At 38.3% G+C, this 12,286-nt stretch overlaps 1 protein-coding gene across 1 annotated transcript; it reads right to left on the reverse strand.

Moving 5' to 3' along the window:
• Window positions 1–1,862: 1,862 nt before the first annotated feature.
• LOC132607809 (uncharacterized) lies at window positions 1,863–4,291 on the reverse strand. The gene is made up of 3 exons (XM_060321886.1): window positions 3,004–4,291; window positions 2,398–2,518; window positions 1,863–2,292 (listed from the first exon to the last, which is right to left on the reverse strand). Exons 1-3 carry the CDS (start codon window positions 4,289–4,291, stop codon window positions 1,863–1,865), a joined length of 1,839 nt encoding a protein of 612 aa, XP_060177869.1.
• Window positions 4,292–12,286: the final 7,995 nt, after the last annotated feature.

Here is a 12,286-nt window from a genome sequence, read left to right on the forward strand (position 1 = left end):
TTGTGTGTTAAACAAAATCGAAAGTATAGCCTTGCCCTTAACTTATCGCGATTTTCTTGAAATATCCGAATGTACAAAATGTTGGATATAACAACCACACACTAACAAGGATAACCTTAGTCATCCAACCAGGACTACAACAATCCTATGAAACTGTTATCATGAGCATTTATTTGTTTGTGTAATTCAAACTTGTGTCATCTCTTGTTGGCATGATCAGCTGCATGTGATCGGTCTGGTTCTCTATTTCTGTATATCTTTGTTCTGAAATTAGGCATCATCATCTTATCAGCATTGAGAATCTTCCTTGCACCTGTTGGTAATTCAGCAAAAGAATGAAAGTTAACTGTACCTGCAAAATCAAAAACCAGGTTAGCTAAAAAATTAGCAAGTGCATTGCCTTCCCTAAGGATATGAGCAAACTGCACTTGGCCCTTATTCCTCCAAAAGTTGATCTTATTAACTTCCATACTAATCTTGCATAGGATCTCCCATCTACCTTGAATAATGTTTATCATGGACAGAGAATCTGATTAAATCATTACAGGCACCAGATCATTTTTAATACAGAATTCAATTCCATCCAATATAGCTACAGATTCTGCTGTGATGTTAGTTGTATCAGCTATTCTTCTTGCCCCAGCATATATCAGGTTTCCAACCTTATCTCTAATGCAGAATGCAGCTGAACTCAATCCTGGATTACCCCTAGAGGCCCCATCTGTATTGCACTTGAACCAGCCAGCATCAGGAAATTGCCATTTCACCATCTTATATGCAATTCTAGGCCTATAATCCTCCAAGTATTTCACCAGTTGAGGCCATTCATCTGGAACTTGTCTCAACCAAGGATATAATGTCTTCACCAGTTGCTGCAGATTATAGCTGATCCCATGTATGACCTTTAGTTTATTCATCTTACCCCCATTCATGATAGTATTTCTCCTCTTCCATAATTGCTAGCATATGAATGCAAGTGCAGCCTGCATGACTTCTTTGAGATTTGTAGGACGTTGCATATACCACCATTGTATTATTGTATGATGAATCTGGATCCTTGGCACAACTATCCCCATAGCTGCATTGTAATGCTGCCAAATTTCTGCTGCAAAATCACCTGTAAGGAATAGATGTTTAATTGTCTCCTCCTGCTGAGAATTCAAACAACATCTACATCTAGATACAATGCTGATATTCATTCTCTTTAGTATATCATCCACTGGTAATTTGAACTTCCACAACCTCCAAAAGAAGAATGATATTTTGAATGGAACTCCTTTGTGCCACAACGTTGAAAAGTTATCAGCTGTTTGAGCCTTTCTCCTGAGCACATTCCAAGCACTCCCTACAGTGAAGTCTCATGTAGTGCTAGGAATCCACAAGGCTTTATCTTTCTCCTCTGAATGTTCCACTATACTCAGTTGTTGTAAGATATGATCACACACATTAATTGGCAGTTTGGCATGCAATTTATGTGCATCCCAGGCATCTGCATTCATAAAGTGTGAAACTTCCTCAATGCTAATGTCAATCTGAAAATCTGGTGGTATTACCTGTTTGAGTGGACCAAGCTTAGTCCAATTATCCTCCCATACATCAAATGCTCCATTTTTAGGTTCCCACCATATCTGATGATCCACCTGATCCTTTGCCTGTAGCATTCTTTTCCACATTTGTGATCCACCTTTCCACTGCACTTCTATAGGCTTCTTCTTCTTGCAATATTTATTCCACATAAAGGCTGACCATAATGTATTTGATGTTCTAAATTTCCACCATAATTTGGCAAAAAGGGCCTTTTACACATCCTCTAGAGATCGGAATCCTAATCCTCCTTCTTCTTTTGGTAAACAAATCTTGTCCTAAGAGGACCAGTGTCTGCTTTTACCTTCTTCCTTGGTACTCCAGTAAAACCTTGCAAAGATTTTATGAAGCTCATTAATGGTATATTTTGTGGGAAAAACAACTGACAGCATGTATATTGGAATACTCTGAAGCACACTATTGATAAGAACTGCCTTTCCACCAAAAGAGAGCAGCTTTCCTATCCAATTTTGCAGCTTGTTTTTCACCTTCTTGATAAGATCATTGTAGTATCCCTTTTTCCTCCTTGAATGAAATATAGGACATCCCAAGTATGTTAATGGAAATTGATCCCTTTTAAAGCCTGTAATCTGCTCCACCTGCTGAGATAGTGCACCAGCAATCTTGTCATGCATATAAAAGACACTCTTGCCTTTATTGATCAGTTGACCAGAGATTGCCTCATATTCCTGCAGTATCTTCATGATTCTATTCAATGACTCCCAATATGCAGATGTAAATATTATAGTATCATCTGCATATGCCAGATGATTGATATTTTGACTCCATTTAGGCATGCCATAGCCCACATACTTAGCATTGTCAAATTCTGCATTTAGAGCTCTTGATAGCACCTCTGCTGATAAAATAAACAATGAAGGTGAAAGAGGATCACCTTGTTTAACACCCCTAGTTGAGTGAAAAAACCTTTGGCCTGACCATCAAATAGGATGGAATACAAGTTATTTGCAATCAACCTCCAAATCATGTCAATGAATTGACTAGCAAATCCCATTCTGCTGAGTACCTTTATCAAATATGACCAGGATACTCTATCATATGCTTTTTCCATGTCTAATTTGATCACTACATTTGCTGGTTTGCCCCTTTTTCTGATATCTGTCACTATTTCTTGTGCCAACAGTACATTCTCAATAATGCTCCTCCCTTGAACAAAACCTGCTTGATTAATAGAGATCAACTGTGGTAACATACTCTCCAATCTATCATGAACAACTCTTGACATCACTTTGTTGATAAAGTTGCTTAAACTTATAGGTATTAAGTCTGAGTAACTTTGAATCAACTCTTTATTTGGTAGTAACACAAGATTTGTGTGAGTGACTGATTTTGGAAGTGTATGACACTGAAAGAAAGCCACCACCATCTTGTATACATCCAAGCCAATAATGTCCTAACATGTCTGGTAGAACACTCCAGGAAATCCATCAGGTCTACTAGCACTTGCTCCACTAAGGTTGAACACAACTTTTTTGACTTCATCAACACTAGGCATTTGACAAAGAAGATCATTTCTATTTTGGTCAATCAAAATAGGATTGAGTGACAACAAATTTTCATCTGCAATTAACTCTTCTTGTGAAAATTTCTGAGAGTAAAAATGCACAGCCTCATCTGCCATTTGATCTTCATCCTCAATCCATGAACCATCTGAGTTTTGAATTCTTTTGATCTGCAATTTCTTCCTTCTTCCCTTTATTAAATTATGGAAAAATCTAGTATTTTTGTCTCCATCAACAAACCAATCCAGACCTGGTTTTTGTCTCCAGTACTCCTCTTCATTATGCAAATATCTCTTAGTCTCATCCAAAGCTTTCTGCAAAACCACTCTATTTACTTGACTTGGGTTTTGTTCAAACAATTGTTCCTTTAACCTCACTATTTCCTCCCTTATGATCAACTGCTTGAATATATCTCCAAACACTTCCCTACTCCATTTGGATAACACTCCTTTTAGCTTTTTCATCTTGCTTTTGAAGTTTATGAAATGATCATCATGCTCCCAAATGGACCAATTCTGCCTGACTATATCTAGGAAAGATGCATGTTCAATCCAGAAAGATAGAAATTTAAAAGGTTTGACCAGCTTTTGATGCTTATCCCCATAGGTACACATAAGTGGAGCATGATCTGAACCAGTTCTTACTAGATGTTCCAATTCTATGTGTCCAAAGTTGTCCAGAAGCAATGAATTCACCAACATCCTATCCAATCTCTCAAAAGTACATGCTGCATCTGCTCTACCATTCCACCAGGTGAAGGGACTACCTTTAAAATTTACCTCTTCAAGCTCACAGGAGTTTATGCAAAAAGCAAAGTCTTCTATATCCTGAGGTTGAACAGGATTGCCCCCTAACTTCTCTTCATCATTCAAAACCATATTGAAATCTCCTCCTACTAACCAGGAACAAGATAAAGTATTGGAGAGATGGTAGATATCCTCCCATAACTCTATTCTTTTAGAAGCACTACATTTAGCATATACTAAAGTAGTAATAAGATACTGATTCAGATCTTGTAAAAACAGCTTCAAAGTAATTTGTTGAGGGGAGTCCATCAGAATTTCTACATCTATATTACCAGCCACAAAATACCAGATTTTACCATTACAGTTAGCATTGGCTAAGCACATGCCCAATCTTCTTCTATACTGGTTTATTGTCCTGGCCTGTTGAAAAGGCTTCATGAGAGCAATCAAAAAGGATTTATGATGTCTGTTTAACATTTGAACCCTATGAAAGGATTTTTCTGTCTTCACTGACCTAATGTTCCAAATGAATGACTTCAACATCATTTAACATTAGATTTAGTAGCATTCCTCTTTGGTACAACCCTGAGTGGAATTTGCTTGTCAATAGCATTCTTCTTGCCTTTCTTCTGACCCTTATTGTTAGACTTGCTATTAGGAGATATATCTGCCTGCTTAAGAATGTTTTCCTTATTTTTCTTAATATTCTCCTCTTTGTCTTCTCTGTGGAGATCTCTGACATCCCCCTCTCCTTCCCAACCATCTATATTATGAGAGATCAGGTCATGTAATTCTTTGACTGGAGAACACTTTCTACAAAATGTCACCGGATGATCAGTCTGTAAAATCCCCATTGCCTTTTTTGAAGAAGAATGATCTGGTGGATCTGTATCTTGCTCCACATACACCGGCTCCTCAGCCAATACTGTTACCTCTATGGATTGCACATATTCCTGCACTTTTTCGTCTCTTTGCTCAGGATTATGAGTTATCACTGAGGGAGAACCCTGTGAAATCTCATTTACTGCATCTAATCTTGTATCCTCAACATCCACATGCTCATCATGTTCTTGATGATCATTTTGTTTTTGCTCCTCCTCTTTGTCTGGATTATCTACTGTTCCTTGTTCTGCTGTATTGGTGCCTGTTTGTCCATCAGTTTTACCATGTTCTCCATCTTCTTATTGGTTTTCTCCTGTATTCAATTCCTTTTCTGCATCATTGATGCCACCATGAATTGATTATTCCACACTGTCGCTTTTACAAGAGTCTCCCACAACATTACTTTGTATTCCATCATCATATTGCCTTTCCTCCACCTCATCAGCCAAGGAGCTATGAGTTTCTTTTTCCTGAAAAGTGCCTGGCATACCTTCCTGAACATCTGGTTGAATGATATCTGCATTATTCAGCCTTGTCTCCACCTGGTGACTTTGATCATCCTTGTTGTCATTTACATTAGAAGTCTCCCCCTCATCTTTGGATGTACTTGTACTTGGTATCTCTCCTTCCTCCACAGTATTTAGTACATCAAACTTGTTTTGCACCATCACCTGTACTTCTGAAGCATCATCTTTCTTTGCAGCACCATGATCAATTGTGCTTTCATTCCCCTTATCAGAAGTAGTAGTTTTTGGGACATACTTCATATAATAATTTCTTCCATGATGCTATCTACGTGCCTCCTGCTTGCCTTTATCCTTAACAGCTTGTGCCTGTTGATTTCCTATCTCCTTCATCCCTTTATCTGAACCTGTACCCTCAACATCTGTTGTTTTCTTCAATTCAGGATGAAGGATTCTACACTCATCTCTAGAGTGGCCTTGAATCTTGCATTCAGTACAGTATTTTGGAAGGAAATCATATTGAATTTTGACTTTCATCTTCCTGATGTCCTTTGTATCCTCATTCTCTATTTCCAACATCAGAAACTAAGGTAATTCAGCAAGAAATGAAAGAACGATAAATGACGAATGCTTGGTATGTGTGATATGTGTAGTAGAAAAAAAAAAGAAAAAAGAGAGACATGTTGGAAACAGAGTAGGAAGGGCAAAAGTGAGGCAAATAGAAGAAAGGTCTACTAGAGCAGAAACCCAATAAATAGAGGGTGGAAGAGAATAAAACCTTGTGGATATTCTAACACTAAGTAGGAATGTTAATAGGTGTCATGCAGTAATTAAAATTTTGAATCGTGCTGTGAGAACGGTGTGGCTGATTGAATGATGACAAGGAATGTGGAACCATTTATTGAGTAAGATATTTTATGCATGAAGAGTGACTTTACACAACATCTCTCCAAAGAATTCTAAAAGGACCATGTGTTACCTTGTTGTTAATATGTTGGGATGGCAGGGGACAATACTCCTATGATAGTGTGAGCTGATCAGGAAAGAGTATGAAAGGATTGACGTTGAACCTTAATTTATAGTTTTATCACAAAGAAGTCAATGGCACTCTGAAATATGCTTAGAACGATTGTCCTATGAACGGAATCGTTTGGGAAAAGGAGGTGAGAAGTAAAATGAAAGAAGAAACAAGGTTTGATTGTGAACGATCAATGGGCTGACTTTATACGTATGTCAAAACAACAACAAATGGAATTACACCCCCGATGAGATTCGCGGTAGAGATCTCAAGGAAAGATTATGGAGAAAAGTGAGTCAAGAGAGGGCAAGTTGGTGGACGATACGGTATAGGGAGTATAGAGTGGTTATGAGCTACATCAATGGAAATGACTAACATGTGAGATGATCTATGGGTCTTGATGAAATTGAGGAATGAAGAATAGGGATAAAGGCAATTTCCTCATGGTTTAATAGTTCTAGCAATTAGACGGTAATCAAAGAGAGACAATCAAGGAATTAGTCTTCGACATTCCGGGGCAATGTGGCAAGCAGAGGGGTAAGAATGAGATGAAACAAGACATGGGCCATAGAATGGAAGAGGGGCAAAAAATCCAAAATGGCAGTTGTACAACAATAAGGTAGATTATGAGATAGAGTTAAAGGATAGGCATACAATGGTAAATGCGGTATTAACCTTAATAAGGTAAGTCATGCAAGTATTATAGCTTTTGTTCAAGTGTGAAACAAATAAGAATGAACAGTATTTCCATACAACGAGGGCTCAAGCGAAAGATTTCATAGTGAAGATACACCAGCGATGAGAGTAAGATTAGGATTAGGGGCGAAGTGAATAATGGGATATGATGAGAAGTCAAGCGAAATAGCCACCGCAAACCAGTTATAGGGATGTGAAGTTCCTATGTCGCATACTGGCTGGGGAAGCGTTGCACAGGGAAAGCCTCAAGGGAAAAATACTTGAGTCAGAATTTAGTAATGTCTTTGTTAAGAGTAAGACGCGGAGTTAAAAATAGAGAAGGATTGAAATGGAAATGAACAATTTGGAAGCATGCGAATACTTGACGGTAGCAGATCCACAATGTAAAAGAATAGATGTGTATGATTATTGAGAAGAGAAAGTTTGTGTAGGATATGAGAATTTCAAGCTCAGAGTATTCTGACGTAAAGGAATTAGGGCCGTGTCGCAAAGTAAACGGAGTAAGATGGATCTAAGGAGAAATTGAAGGTGAGAGGTGATGATGAGGAAGATAGTAAGAGGTAAATTTGTGTAAGACAATTTCGTGTCACAATCAAGAATGGATGTTGCAATTGTAAAGAATCACATAAGTTATCTGCGGAAATTGACAGGCTAAGATACTTGATTCTCTAATGGTGTATGAGGATCGATACGTTCCTAGAGACCTGGGAAATATAGGTCATCCTGGTAAATTGCCCCCCCCCCCCCCCATCCCCATTGTATGAAGAGACCCGTTAGGGTGGTTTGGAATTGATATGTATCCGGATGGTCGTATGAAGCTTGCAGGAATGGGAGAGTATCAAATTATTAGAATGTGAGAATTTCATTTTGAAGAGATTTACAAAGACTATTAAGAGACTCTATGAAAAGTTCTTGCTACCCTTACAAATAGCTTCGGGGTGGTGAATTACGAACTAAAAATGCAAGCTTGATGAAGACATTATGAAAGAATGTAGAAGAGAAAGAGATGAATTGGGAAGCAATAGAAGATATGGAGTTCGGGTATTCGTATTTGTATCCACCCCCAGGAAAGATTCAAGATGAGATGTCATTGTCTTCAAGTATGTAATGCTTTCTTTTGATGCTTTCTGGTTGTGTATGACCATGTTTTCTTGTTTCTGTTGTTGTAGCCCCTGCGGCGATGTTATTTTGGGTTGCTGGGACAGGATGGTAATGCTATATTACAGAGGAAACTCTGGAAATTTTCGTAGAATACCCGAGAACCTAACATTCGAGGATGAATGTTCCTAAGGGGGGCAGAATGTTACACCTCGGACATTTCATGTCATTGTGTTGTGGATGGAATAACGTGAGTCTAGAATGTATACGAAGTCCCTACAGGAGGGAAAGGATACTTAATAATTCTAATTAAGATTCCAAAGACATTTGAGGCAAAGGAAGAAAGCTCATCGGAGAAAGTTAAGGTAGAGTCTTGTTTTGGAGAATTTCACATCGTTTGAGTTAAGCCTTGCTTAGCATAACTTTGAGGAAGAGATATAGAGCCCCTTGGTTAGTTAACGAAGTATTATACAAGTGCCAAGAAGGTTTCATAAGGATTGGAGGTCAAACGATTCAACGAGAGAAGTTCGGGAAAAAGTGGGTTATACGACCACTTATACGGTCTGTATAACTTTATACGGTATGTATAAGGGGCCATATACCAGTCACAAAATCGATCAGTCTCTGGGTGAATTATATGATCACTTATACGGACCGTATAAAATTATACGGGCCGTATAAGTGCCCGTATAAACCATGTCGGGTCAGATTTTTTTTAATTATGAATAGACGACCCGAGTTCATATTTTTCATTTCCCACATTCTCCACACTTCTTGAGAGCTCAAGAAAGTTCCGCACACCATATCAACACAAACCCAAGGGAAATCAAAGATTAATTACCAAGAATTAAGAGAATCAAGTGTAGAGAGGCCCTCTAGGATTTGTAGAAGTCAAGAAATCTTTTTGTATTGAAGTTGGGGTTTCTCTCAAGTGAAGCATATGCAACCAAAGTTCATCCTTATGTGATGAAAGGGGAGTTTTACGTCTATCTCATGTTATTAAGAGTATTTTAGTGGTTGAATGACTTGGATGAAAGAAGAAATAGAATATGAGCTCAAATATGGACTTAATGATGGTCTTGAATAGTAACTTGAATTGAGTCATAGTTCTTGATATGCCATGAGTATAATCTTGTTGTAAATGACACTAATGATGTTGAGGAAGTATTATATGAAAGGTAATATGATGTGTGTTGTAGCCATGATTATAGATGGTTTCGAAAGGGAGTCTTGTTGTCGATGTTTGGGACTTGTTTAGTATATGGAGAAGGTTGACGAAACAAAGGAAATGCTGCCCAATTTACTGATTCGTACTAATGATCTAACCTTAGTCCGAATTCTCTTGAACGTACCGTTGCGAGCAAGGAAGGAAAGCGTTTGGTCGATAGAGTTCAAGAGACGTAAAGATATGTAAGGCTAGCCCCTTTCTTTCAAAGGCATGACTCCTATATTATGACTTTCTCTCTATTTTTCCATGACCTTCTTACATTCCAAAGTTGAAAGTTCAAGATCCTTAAGAGTTCCTTATGAGCTAGAGACAAGATATGTTCTATGATAATGATGATGATGATGGTGATGATCCAATTTTTCAGAGATTCCGAAGCTTATGAGATGATGCTATTATGAGTTGTCAATCTTATTTCTTGTTGTAGTCGCACCTCACGATATTAGTCCCTTCAAGGTGAGACATGGTGATGATGAATGTTCTAATACAATCGGAGGTCACCGACCTTACGTCACTCTGATATGATTGTAGCTTTAATTGGGCTCACATGCATTCTTATTTTTATATATGATTATACCGGGACTAGTTGGCCAGGAAGAAAACACTATGCTGGGCGTAAGTAGCCGACTTATGGATGATGGTAGTTGCATAGAGCCTAATTGGCCGAGCAATCACCACTAGTGGGCGGCGTGAGATGACTATCCCGGACGTGGGCTAGTGATGATTATGACTCAGACAACTTACTTGTATATATATATATATATGTGTGTGTGTGTGTGTGTGTTATGATGTGGTTTTAAAGGTAAAAGTTAGCATGCATGGTATTTTCCTTGAGACGCAATCATATGTGTAGGTTATCTCTTTATCTCATGTTCTTTATCTCTTTATTATATCATTATTCATGCCTTATATACTCAGTACATTATTCGTACTGACGTCCTTTCTTGTGGATGCTGCATTCATGCCCGCAGGTAGGCAGAGAGACGGTCCAGATTCCTAAGAGCTTATTCAGCAGATTCATAGGAGCACTCCAATACTCCGGAGTTGCCGTTCATTGGTATATTCTTTTGTGTTTATATTTGGGCATGGCGGGGTCCTGTCCCGTCTTCATGACTTTCAGTACTCTAGTTAGAGGCTCGTAGGCATAAGTGGGTAGTAGATATCTTATGATATCTTTAGTGCATGACTTGCATATCATTTTGTAGCCTCGTGGGCTTATGCATTGTACATATATGTATATTTGGAGAAGTGATTGAAGACCATTTCATGGTAAGACTTGTTTGAGAATTGTGTTGATCTAAGTTGAATATAACAATGAGTATGATGAGTGGTGCTTGGTAGGCTACATCCGGATACCCGTCATGGCCCTCTAGCTGGGTCGTGACACTATAAGAGTTGGAAGATACACGACTAGGTTGACGTTGACGAGTGTATTTACGCGTGAGAAATGAGATCTTGGACAAATAAAAATGAGTTGCTTGCTTACCCGACATGCCCGCTTAACCAACTTACTTCCCATACTACTTGCTTGAGCTACTTGATACGTATCTTAACTACGCAGTAAGGATGAGACACTGTTTGTTACACCTCTCATTTTCATACGTTGAGTTTCGCCGAATGCTAATTGTCCTAGCCTTGGGAAGTAGGATAAATTTTTCGAGTTCATGGGGATAGATATGTCCATCTTTGGTATATAATGGAGAAAAACCATGTTTAGTAAGCCTCAGGAAGGTTTAAGACTCGTCGGATCATCGGATTTAAGTTTCGGTGGAAGTTTGGTGAAATGTCACATTATGGCGTACTTTGTGGCGCAACATGCGAGCAGCAAACCGCGCTTTACAGCCCCGCAGTTGCGCAGCAAAGTGTGACAGTGAAATTTGGTGATGTTGCGAGGTCTGCGACACAACATGCGGCTAGCAAAGCACGCTTTGCGTCAAGCAAAGCTTGCAGCATGTTGTGTCGGTCCAGAATTTTCTGGACCACCATAAATAGACCAAATTCGACGCTAACTCATTATTTTACCATTTTTGGACATAGAAACCTCTAGAATTCTCTCCACTCTCCATCCACAAGAAACCAAGAGAAATCCCTGACCAACTACATTAAACCCACAAAATCAAGTGTAAGAAACCTACCCAAAGTTCATCTAAGTCAAGAAATCCCAAGGGAAGTGGACTAGGGTTTTTGTGCAAGAAGAGAATTTCCACTCCAAGCTTATTCTTCCATTATCTAAGGTGAATTTTATGATCATTCTATGTTGTTTAAGGGATTGAAAGTTAAAACATTTGGATTGTAGAAAGATATAGAAATTGGGTCATGAATGTGTGAATAGTGCCATTATTGAATAGTAGTTGGAGTGAATTATGAATATTGATGTGTTGTGATTGTAAGTATGTTATGAATTACATTTAGAACGTGGGATAAGTATTATATGTGAGAAAATGCAATGATGAATTATGACCATAATTATGTAGAAATTGGAGTGAAATTGTGAAATGTGGGTAATATAGGTGAATGATGATTGTTGCCTATTATATTATGAATGTTATTATGAATGTTTGGGAGTTGATATAGAATATGGGTAAAGTTGTATAAACAAAGGAATTGCTGCCCAATTTTCGTTAGCTTTAGTAAGCGCGTTCTTGTAATCGATTAACTAATGTTGATGTGAATCCTCTTAAAGGTAGAAACGCGAGCATCAAAGGAGAACGATCAAGCGATAAAACTGCTAAAGAAAGAGGTATGTAAGGATGGTCCCTTCTTTCTATGGTATGCCTCCTATGACACGAATCTCCTAGACTTCCACAATCTTCCTAAACAAAGGAACTACAAGTCGACGAATGTAATGAGCTATATATGTTTTAGGTAAAGAAAAGAGATACGACGAGCATGATAATGATGATGATGAGTTAAGTATAAAGAATCCTAAAGTAAAGTAAGAGGTCCATGAAGCTAATAATTCTAAGTGTGGTTTCATGGATGCCTTTCTTTGTGTACACTCACCTTAAATTGTTAGTTTCTTCAAGGTGAGAGATGATGTTGATAATTAC

Source organism: Lycium barbarum, chromosome 8 (assembly GCF_019175385.1).
Source record: "Lycium barbarum isolate Lr01 chromosome 8, ASM1917538v2, whole genome shotgun sequence".
NCBI lineage: Eukaryota > Viridiplantae > Streptophyta > Magnoliopsida > Solanales > Solanaceae > Lycium > Lycium barbarum.